The 11,615-nt window shown below is 34.5% G+C and overlaps 1 protein-coding gene across 1 annotated transcript in view; it reads right to left on the reverse strand.

The window, feature by feature from the left end:
• Positions 1-10,925, reverse strand: part of cntn1b (contactin 1b) — a 12,674-nt gene extending 1,749 nt beyond the window's left edge. Inside the window, 20 exon segments of the mRNA XM_016443062.1 lie at positions 62-174; positions 1,001-1,232; positions 1,329-1,399; positions 1,636-1,788; positions 2,086-2,250; positions 2,388-2,511; positions 2,589-2,761; positions 3,811-3,938; positions 4,059-4,209; positions 4,337-4,454; positions 4,559-4,683; positions 5,798-5,979; positions 6,267-6,366; positions 6,471-6,677; positions 7,675-7,770; positions 7,890-8,071; positions 8,220-8,346; positions 8,494-8,568; positions 10,641-10,731; positions 10,848-10,925. Coding sequence (XP_016298548.1) covers positions 62-174; positions 1,001-1,232; positions 1,329-1,399; positions 1,636-1,788; positions 2,086-2,250; positions 2,388-2,511; positions 2,589-2,761; positions 3,811-3,938; positions 4,059-4,209; positions 4,337-4,454; positions 4,559-4,683; positions 5,798-5,979; positions 6,267-6,366; positions 6,471-6,677; positions 7,675-7,770; positions 7,890-8,071; positions 8,220-8,346; positions 8,494-8,568; positions 10,641-10,731; positions 10,848-10,925 — 2,691 coding nt within the window.
• Positions 10,926-11,615: the final 690 nt, after the last annotated feature.

An 11,615-nucleotide genomic window follows, 5' to 3' on the forward strand; every position in this document is an offset into this window, starting at 1 on the left:
TAAATGGAATAGTAGGGATTAAAATTCATTATTATTCCCTACTATTCCATTTAGGACTCACCTGGTATCCGTCGACCCAGTTTGGCGGCGCCTGGTAGACCGGTAACCACCAGACCAAAGCTTCTGTAGAGGTGACCTGGCGGGCGTAGACGTCTAACGGAGCTTCAGTCGGCGCTGAGAGAGATATTACATGTGTCAAAAGATGCTTTAACTCAGTTAAGAAAAAATAACAAATAAAATAAAATAAAGGGTTCCAATAATAAAGTAAAATAAAGTTATAAATTATGAATTAAATAAGAGTATTACACTAAGGTTCCAGTAATAAAATAAAATAAATTAAAATATAAATAAACACATTAATAAAATAAAGGATTAATTACAACAAAGACAATAAAATAAGGTTCCAGTAATAAAATCAAATCAAATCAAATCAAATAATAAAATAAAATAAAATAAAATAAAAGGATTAATTAAAACAAGGGCAATAAAATAAGGTCCCAGTAATATTATAAAATAAAATTATAAAATATAAATGAAAATAGGGGCATTAATATAAGGTTCCAGGAATAAAATAAAATAATAAACACACATTAATGAAATAAACACACATTAATAAAATAAAATAAAATAAAATAAAATAAAATAAAATAAAATAAAATATTAATTAAAACAAGGGCAATAAAATAAGGTCCCAGTAATAAGATAAAATAAAATTATAAAATATAAATGAAAATAGGGGTATTAATATACGGTTCCAGGAATAAAACAAAACAAAACAAAACAAAATAAAGGATGAATTAAAACAAAGGAAGTAAAACAGTAAAAATAAGGCTGCAGTAATAAAATAAAATAAAATAATTATAAATTAAAATAAGGTAAAAATAAGGTATAAAATAAGTAAAATAATGTTCCAGTATGTTAAAATAATGTTGTAGGAAATAAAATAATCTCTCTTTTCTCAATAAATTACAATCAATCAATAAACAGAAATAAATCTCACCAAGCCTTGGTGAGTAGACCACCGATATAAGACTTGAGGGTCCTTCTCCTTTGTTATTGTAGGTGCTCACTTTGACCTGTATCTCAGTGTCTGGGGTCATGCTCTCTTTGTAGACGTAGCGTCTAGTCTCAGGATCCTCCAGAGTTGTCCATTTCCATTCATAATTCTCATGCTGCTTAAACGCCACGACGTAGCCAAATTTTTTACCAAAGAAGAACTGAGGCTTTACAGGCTGCAGTGGGATTAAGAACATGAGAGACATCAGAAATTTGCCCCTGACCAATGATCGACAAACATAGCATAAATACAGTAGCATATGAACACATACAGCCCAGGTCACGATGAGCTCTCCGCTTATTCCTACTTGCCCAATGACGTCAGAAGGAGCTACTGTAGGCCCTGAGACAAAAGAAACACTGGGTGAGAATGTATATGTGCTTCACAGGACGTCACATGTTGTTTTATATACAAAATGGTGTTTTTTTAGAAGCATTATGGAATGTTTTTTTAATATAAATTAAATATTATATATATATATATATATATTAATTGAATATCTATTTTATTCATTTATTTTAAATAAAATTAAATATTAATTAAACACTAAAAGCTGTGCTTTTTCTAAATAAACTCACTGGCGTCCCATGTCTTGATTTTGATCGATGGACGGCTGTTTTCCCCTGCTCCAAATTCATTGATGGCATGCACACGGAATTCATATTGCATCCAGGGGTAAAGGTCAACGATGGTGGACGACTCCGTAGATCCATCCAAAAACACAGGAACTGGGAATATAATGAAAGTGAAAGTGAAAGTGAGGTGACATGTGGCCAAGTATGGTGACCCATACTCGGAATTAGTGCTCTGCATTTATCCCATCCAAAGTGCACACACACAGCAGTGAACACACACACACCGTGAACACACACCCGGAGCAGTGTGCAGCCATTTTTTGCTGCGGCGCCCGGGGAATAGTTGGGGGTTCAGTGCCTTGCTCAAGGGCACCATATTTGTTCTCTTAAAAAAAATCTGATTCTGAAGTTCTTCACAAGATCTCATTCCCAAATGTGACAGAAAAAGTCAAATCTAATTCGTTTTCCAGTCCTCAGGATCCAGGGCATAAAAGTCTCGTGTTTGTACAACATGTTGGATAAGAGAACTACCGTGGTCTGTTCCCAGACTCCATTTTAGTTTTACTGACGTGTCTCCAATCTCTTCCACACGGACGCCACCTGGAGGACCAGGCAAACCTGAAGCGAAATCAGTACAAACAAACGAAACATCACTGCTTTGTTTTTAATACAGTTATGTTCAGGTTTTTGATTATATGCACATAACAGAGGTATAATTTTAATAAGCTAGGTCCCACAGGGTTCAAATCACCAACCTTTGACAGAAACATCAGCTTCTGCGGTGGCGTTGTCCACTATAGTCTGAGCTGTGCAGGAATAGCATCCTGCGTGCCTCACCTGAATGTTCTTGATCAGCAGGTCTCCGCTGTTCTCGAGACCCTGCAAAAACACACACATATAATGAAATGACTTGTCTTCCTGAGAACAGCAGGCCTGAGATTCCTGCCTCTGCTCACCATGAGCAGCTCGTAGTGTTCGAAGTCTGTGTAGAAGTGGATGACGTAGGAATCAACAGTCCAGATGAAGGTGATGTCCAGGCTGGGGTCGAACGATGCAGAGCACTGGAGAATCGTGGTGTCTCCTACAACCGCCTCAGTGTCTGATGGAGCCACGGTGATTTTGGTGGCCTCTGAGAAAATGAAACGGACACAAATGCATATACCTCATATTACCTCATTTTTACTGAGAGGTTACAAGGAATATTTATAAAAAATGAAAAAGACCCATTACAAAATCTATGATAAACACACATACACACAAATTCATATCAATTTTAATCTGAAATTTGTTGATGTTGATAAAAAAAGTCAATTAAAATTACCCATATGCACTATTCAGCCCATTAATAATTTTATTTACAAGATAATGTAAATTAATTTTAGTTGTACTTAATGAATCAATTATGGTCAAATAAAATTAAATAGCTACACTTCAGTGGACATATTTCTATTAATTATTATACATTAATAAAATAAAATAAAAAGTTGGTATTGTCTAAACTGGTATAAACAAAACAAAATAATACAAAGGTGGTGTTGTCTGAACTGTTATAAATAATTTAAAACAAAATAAAACAAAGCTGGTATTGTCTAAACTGGCATAAATAATTTAAAATAAAATAAAATAAAATAAAATAAAATAAAATTAAATACAATTAAATTAAATAAAATTAATTACAATTAAATTAAATAAAATTAATTACAATTAAATTAAATAAAATTAATTACAATTAAATTAAATAAAATTAATTACAATTAAATTAAATAAAATTAAATATTTTAAATTATTAGTAGCAATACACTGATACATCCCCGAATCCTCAAACGTGAGACTGGAGAACTTCAGCTCCCCTTTACCGTACTAAAAAAGAGGATGAATGCAGCAGAACACACATGATTACTTGATATAAAACAATCTGAGGTTCTCTCATATTAAAATAAAATAAAATAAAATAAAATAAAATAGAACTGTCATAAATAATTTAAAACAAAATAAAACAAAGTTGATATTGTCTAAACTGGCATAAATAATTTTAAATAAAATAAAATAAGTTGGTATTGTCTAAACTTGAATAAAATAAAATAAAATAAAATAAAATAAAATAAAATAAAAATAAAATAATTGCTATTGTCTAAACTGACAATCATTATAGGTGACGAAATGTGAATTTTGTCTGACCGGTGATAGTGAGGGTCCCTGTGCTGTTGGATTTGCCGCGGTCATTCTCTGCATAGCATGTGTACGAGCCCTCGTCACTTTTTGACAAGTTCAGAATCTCCAGACTTCCATCATCCCAAATTAACATCCTAAAAAATAAGGACGAAGAGAGAAGCGGATGAAGATAACTGTAGCTAAGCTTCTGTCTCTGCCACAACATTATGATTCACCTGTAAATAAATGCAAGCGTTTAGGATCGACTGACTAACCTTGAAGAGTTGGTCAGCAGCTCTGAGCCTCGTTTCCAGATGAACTTGGGTTTAGGAGCAGCACGGGGTTTGCACTCTATAACCACACGTCTGTTTTCAGCCCCGAGCAGAACCTTCTTCACTGGATTATAAATGAATGTTGGCGCACAGGCTGTGAAGAGACATTTGGAGACACTCAACCTCCAACAATAATTATGTACCGTTTTGAAGACACTTCCAGTTCTTTTTTTACTATGTAAGCTATACTTAAAAGCGTAAAGACGCAATTAAAAGCTCACAGACGACACGAAGCTCGGCGCTGGCATAGATGGTGCCCCATTCATTCTCAGCAATACACTGATACATCCCCGAATCCTCAAACGTGAGACTGGAGAACTTCAGCTCCCCTTTGCCGTACTAAAAAAGAGGAAGAATGCAGCAGAACACACATGATTACTTGATATAAAACAATCTGAGGTTCTCTCATATGGGTTTTCCTCAACAAATACAACAGTATTAACCGAATAGCCGTCCTTCAGCCAACGTATCCATGGTAAAGGTTTCCCCACAGCAACACATCTGAGAGTGAGTTCACTTCCAACGTCTTTCTCCGTGTCATTGATGTGCTCTGCCCACTCTGGAGCACCTGAGGACACAATCACACAGACACAATCGCTGCGTTTGAAATCCAATACTGTCTAGTAAGACGTTCCATATAGTATGAACATGAACTACATCCGCCATGTTGTTACTGTCACTACTACTCTTTTAGTATACTGTTTTTTGCATACTGTATAGTAGGGAAGTATTTGATTTTGGACACAACAATTTTTTTAAAATAAAGTAATTAATAGTTTTATTCAGCAAGGATGCATTAAATTGATCAAAAGTGACAGTAAAGATATATAATGTAACAAAATATCAAATAAATACTGTTCTTTTGAACGTTCCATTCATCAGAGGATCCTATAAAAAAAATGGATCACAGTTCCCACAAACATTTGAAACAGCTTAACTGTTTTCAACATTGATAATGATGATAAGAAATGTTTATTGAGCATCAAATCAGCATATTAGAATCATTTCTGATGGATCGTGGGACACTAAAAATAACAACGGAGTAATGGCTGCTGAAAATTCAGCTTTACCATCACAAGAATAAATTCTAATTTAAAATATCTTAATAAAAAAAAAAACTGTTATTTTACACTGTAATAATTTCACAATTTTACTGTTTTTACTGTATTTTTTATCAAATAAATGCAGCCTAGGTGAGCATATAAGAGATTTCTTTCAAAAAAATAAAACAAAAAAATCTTACCGATCACAAATTATTATAATATAATGTAAAATAAAAGCTTGCTGATTTTAAGTTTGAAAATGATCAAAATTCATATTTTATTTTTAGCATAGCATTTTATTTTTAAGTTTACTACAAAATAATTATATTTTTATTTAATACTCCCTTTTTATTTTAAAATATAATAGTATTATCACACTTTATTTTTTGTTTATTATTTTATTTAAAAAAAATTTTTTTAAAGTGCAATAATATTATTATCACTAGTTATATTTAATGGGTCCAAACCAAATCTCCAGGTGTTCTTATGAGAACCATGCAGGCTGAAAAACATATTGAACCCCTGATAATATAATATAATATTATATTATATTATATACTTTTTCTTATTGGTTATTATAAGCCATATATAAACAGAACTAAACCAGTGTCTGTCTTTTAAACTTTGAGTTTGTTTTACCTTCCACATAGAGCCACTGTCGATACCAGTCCATCCCTTTAACGTTGAGTGTCTCACACTCGTAGCTCCCTTCATCCTCGTACTGAACGTTAATCAGGTGCAGTAAAGCTCCATTCATGCTGACCTCATAGTTGGGCAGGAGATCAGCGTCTAACTTCCTCCAGCGGATGTGTGGGAGCGGACTGAAAGGTAAACATTGAATTCATATGGTTAAAAACAAACAAAAATAAGTCAAGAACAAATCAATTGTGATTCACTAACAAAGTCGTATTACTATGTTTATTAGACATGTACCATGATTATAGCAACATATTCTTTGAAATACTTCAGGGTAGCCTGTTAAGACCATGGCAAATGAATACTGCATTCCTTCAGTGCAACTGTATTTTATACTGTATATGAAAGTACCATGGTATCATAATGGTATGAGTAGCATGCAGACTATATGGATCTGCATTTGTCGACTCACTTTCCAAGGGCAAAGCACTCCAGAGTGATGTTCTGATGCACCAAAGCATAAGTCTTGGGGAATTTCACACGGATATCAGCAGGATAGTGCTTCACCTCCTCTGTGTGAAGGGCAGAGATAATTAACCTTTAAAAACAACAGTGGTCTCAGTAAGGCAATTATGAAGACAGATCTTGGCATTGTGGGTAATGTGACAGCACTCACTCTCTATTTGTGGAATCAGAGGAATCGGCATGCTGAAAACACTCTTGCCGATGGTGGGGCTTGACACAAAGCAAGAATAATTCCCAACATCAGATGCCTCGACTTTAGCGATGTACATATTCCCAGTGGTCTGAGACACGAAACGCCTCTGGTCTGGGATGATGAAGTTGGGGAAGTCGTTGTAGATCCAGCGGAACAACACCTCACCTGAGAGACAAACAAAACAACTGACAGAAATGAGATTTCGGTTGCTGGAAGGAAAGTGGACGTGTGCATAAATCACCTCTATGATTGTTAGGTATAATGCACTCTCAAAAAAAAAAAAAGGTACAAAAGCTGTCACTGGGACGATACCGTTTAGTACCTTAAAGGTACATATTTGGACCTTTTGAAAAGATACCGCCCCAATGACATGCTTTGTACCTTTTTTCCCTGAGAGTATGGTATTTGTATATATTGTTAAAATAATTTGGTAACACTTTACAATAAGGTTTAATTAGTTAACATTGGTTAAATGCATTGACTAACATTATATAACAATGGAAAATACAAGTGTATTTATTAGTAGTATAGTATTTATTAATCTTTATTAACATTAGTTAATCAAAATACAACTGTGCATTGTTAGTTCAAGTTAGCTCAGGTTCATTAAATAATATCAACAGATACAACTTTTGATTTTAATAATGTATTAGTAAATGCTAAAATTAACATGAAGATTAATAAATGCGTTTGTTAATTTTTGCTTGTTAGTTCATGTTAACTAATATAGATACGTAATGTTAGAGTTAAAGTGTTAACACTAATTATATCTCAAATATTCTTTATTAAATATGGTGGTGTTATTATAATTATTAAATTATTAAATCTGAATCAGATTTTTAAGAGTAACTCTAGAAACTGACCATTTTTATTTAGATTTACTCACTTTATTGAATATTATGTCAAAAAGTTATATTATTTGAAATGATTTACATTTATTTATATGATATTACATTTTAATGTACATTTTACTTTTTTATTTAATGTAAAATTGTATCCAAAATCTTAATCGTAAGTAAATCTTTATTTGAGACAAAAGTGTTTTTTCTCTCTCTCTCTCTCTCTCTCTCTGCTTTTTATCATGGGGGCACAAAAAAGGTTGCATGTGTGTACTATGGCACTGCTAATCAAAGATTTTAAAGCAAAAGTGATCACGTCTTACTTGGATAGCGAGAGGGAGGAGAACACAGCAGAACCGCTCCCTGTCCTTCCTTAACATGCACCGGCTCTCTCTCATCTGTAGGGAACTGGTTGAGGTCTACAGCCAGAAAAAGAGCAACAAAAAAAAAACTGAGGAGAGAATATGACAAAACAAACATCTGGAAACAGTTTATATTCTTTACAAACATAAGAAATCCTACTGTATCTGTCACATACATCCAAATTCGACGGTGGCCTCTTTGCTGATGACAGTGCCATACACGTTCTTAGCCACACACACATATTTCCCAGCATGCTTGCCCTTGTCTGGGTTGGTGATGACCAGGTTTCCTCCCACCAGGCTAAAGTGCTCATCAGGCTGTTCCATCAGTTTAATTTCCCAGTTGTTTAACCACCATCTGTGAAATACTGTGTTTTATTAATGGCCTTCTGATTGATTTTCTCAAAGATTCTTCTTGCAAGTGCAAACAATCTAGTAAACACCTCCCTGCAGTTCCCCGAGGTAATGACAAACAAAGTGCAGGATCAGAAGTGAAAAAAATGTACTTGATAATGGCTGGAGGATTGGCGCGCGCCCTGCAGTTCATGGAGATTTTGCTCTCTGGTGAATCCTCCGCATACACTGTGTCCAAGGGCTCCTCCTCAAATATGGGCCCAAAGCCTGTGGCCTCCTCTGATGGACGTGACATGAGATGAGCCAGCATTATATTCAATAGACAAAAAACAACCCAACAATTCAATTGTGGTAAAATATACTGAGGTGAAGTACATCAATACTTCATTTCACATATTTACTTGTAGGTAAAAGTTAAAGACTTACTGTCAAAAATTCTGGGTTCAAATATCCTGGGTTTAATTGCAGCTGAAAAAAAAAAAAAAAAACATTTCAGAACAACTTTAATTTACTTGGACAGCACTTTGTATAATTTGTTTTAGCAGAATTTTTTTTACATTTGGTATTAAATAAATTTAGTCATACAAATATAAATAGATAATTTAAATGAATAGTTCAGCCAAAAATGAAAAGTCGCTTAATATTACCAACCCTCAGGCTTTCCGAGATGTAGAAGTTAAGATTTGTTTGCTTATCAGAACAGATTTGGAGAAATGTAGCATTATATCACTTGTTCACCAATGCATCCTCTGCAGTGAATGGGTGCCGTCAGAATGAGAGTCCAAACAGCTGATAAAAACATCACAATAATCCACAAGTAATCCAACTTCAGTACATCAATTAATGTCTTCTGAAGCAAAAAGCTGTGTTTGTAAGAAACAAATCCATCATTACAGCATTTTAAATTTAAACCATTGCTTCTGGCCAAAATCCGTAATCCATAATAATGCTTTCTCCGTTGTCCTCTCACATCAAAATCCACCGACATATTTGTTTAGAATTGTTTAGGACTGTTTTCACTTGATCTGTGCTTATTTCTCCCCTGATTCAGACGAGACAACTTTTTCACTGGATAAACCAATATTATAGATAGAGGACTCATATTTTAGTCGGAAGCGACAATTTGAATTAAAAAAATGTCTTAATGATGGATCTATTTATTACAAACATGCCGCTTTTCACTTCACAAGGTATTATTTGAACGTCGTGTTATAGATTATTGTGATGTTTTTATCAGCTGTTTGGGCTCTCATTCTGACGGCACCCATTCACTGCAGAGGATCCATTGCTGAGGAAGTAATGTATTGCTACATTTCTCCAAATCTGTTTCAATGAATAAACAACTTCATCTACATATTGGATGGCCTGAGGGAGAGTAGTACACTGAAACAAACAATGAAACAAATTTTCAACATAATTTTGTATGTTTGTATAGTGTGTTGAAAGCTACTGAAAGCTGCATTGTCTCACTCTGATGTGCAGACCGTAGCAGACTGTGTCTAAAATGGAAACATTAACAATTTATTGCATCCTACCAATATTAAAAGTGAATCAGCAATCCATACCTTCTCTCTCACTCACACACACACACACACACACACACACACACACACAGATGCACATATGTAGACATGCATGTTTACACCCACAAGTTCAGTCATGACTGCAGATGTAACACATAAAGGAAAGGTAAATCTGAATTTTAGCATAAACACATACACAGTTGCTATATACTACATGCAATCATGCTGCAGCATATTTCTTATTTGCTGCCACTGCACTTTTATAGGCTACATGCTTGCAGAGGGTGAGCAAGGACATTTTTATCTGCCACCTAAGATATGTCAAATTATCATGCATCTATAGAACATGTTTGGCCATCTATCTCTCTAAATAATTGTTTTTAGAAGTTATGCACATGGGGTCCACTTCTATGCGTGGTATTTTCGCCAATCTCTTATAATCTCATTGCATCCTCTGATCTGCTCTCTGCTCTTGTCCTGCACACTCGGATTTAGGTCACTGCATGTCTACTGTAAACTCATACTAAGCGAGTGGCAGTAAAAATCTAACAGCTGATCTGAATGATCTTCAAACGCACTGGAATACAAGGATTTACATTTTAATTTAAGAGAGCAATAAAAATAGCTGGATTTCACTGACCTTTTCCTCATTTGTTTTTTAAATATTATAATTAGAGTTTGGTGTGATCATAACATATTAAGTGTATTTTGGTAATAACTGCGTCATTGGTGATAACTATTTAGCGCCACCCTCCGACACAATACTGTCATTACAATCTCTATCCTTTTTGTTGCCAGGAAACCGAGGGCTAACTTCTGTCCCGTTTCAACTTTAGGCAAGTAAATATCATATAATTAACTCGCATCACAGCTTCTTTCAGCATAACAATTTACAAATTTATCAGTATGTTAAAAATAGCCTACCTTATATAATGTAATTTGTATGAATTCACACATTAATTTATTATTATTTTTAAATAATACCTGTAATATGTATTCTAATTTTATTATGCATTTTTTTTTTATTAAAGGGATGACATTAACTATGACCCGACTCGTCCACCCTGTTCTTCTGCATTGCGGTATATTCCCAAACTGCGCGCAACACCTTCATCCGGATTTTAGCATGCAGAATAAACTCCTGAAGGTCACAGACAGATCGTATTCTCACCAGAAACCCTCAAAGCTTCACATATCATCATATGAGCAGCAAACTTACCGGAAGAATGCGTTAAATCCTTCGTCAAACCCACAGACCTGCATCAGAAGCACCGCGTCGCCCCGCAGCCCAGCGCGGCTCCAGCCTGCTATTGGATGAGAGCGGAAGCTGCGCATGCCAGGATGCCACAACACAGAGGGATGCTGTCTCAGTCCATGTGCTGCTGCAGCGGATCTCAAACTAGTCAAGGTGATTTTAAGGCACTTGTGAATTATGAATTCAAAATGTATATGGACCAGCACGTGATTTTTGGTGATTTAAGGTAATAAGAGGCTTATGCACACACATCTGTTCAAATCCACTGGATTAAATTCCTACACTGGCAGGGGAGGGAAAGAAATATATTTTGTTGTTGTTGTTTGTTTGTATGGAGAAACAGTGCAGGGAGGAAATTGTGGCACTCCAGATGTGGCTGCAGAATGTATATAATTCTTTTTTTCTATTTTATTTTTTATATAGGCTTATATATATATTGTGTATGTATTTTATTATTCTTATTTTTTCCAAGACTCTCCAAATAAGTGAATCCGTCCAATTGGATAAAAAGGCCAAAATGACTCGGGTGATTGCTTAGGGTTTTATTCTAGCGCTTATAACATTTAAGGGACAGTGGGGTAAGATGTATAGAGGGCATTTTCTGCCAATTTTAAATAAATGAATTTAATTATAAAAATGAAAATGAAAACCAGATTAACAAATTCATTATAAAAAGGAAACTGTCAAGTTATCATTTGGGGGTAAATTTCCATTTTAAATAAAAAATATGAACATAAATTGGTTACATTATCTACATTTTGCTGCATATC

This window comes from Sinocyclocheilus anshuiensis, unplaced genomic scaffold, assembly GCF_001515605.1.
Source record: "Sinocyclocheilus anshuiensis isolate Anshui unplaced genomic scaffold, SAMN03320099.WGS_v1.1 scaffold916, whole genome shotgun sequence".
NCBI lineage: Eukaryota > Metazoa > Chordata > Actinopteri > Cypriniformes > Cyprinidae > Sinocyclocheilus > Sinocyclocheilus anshuiensis.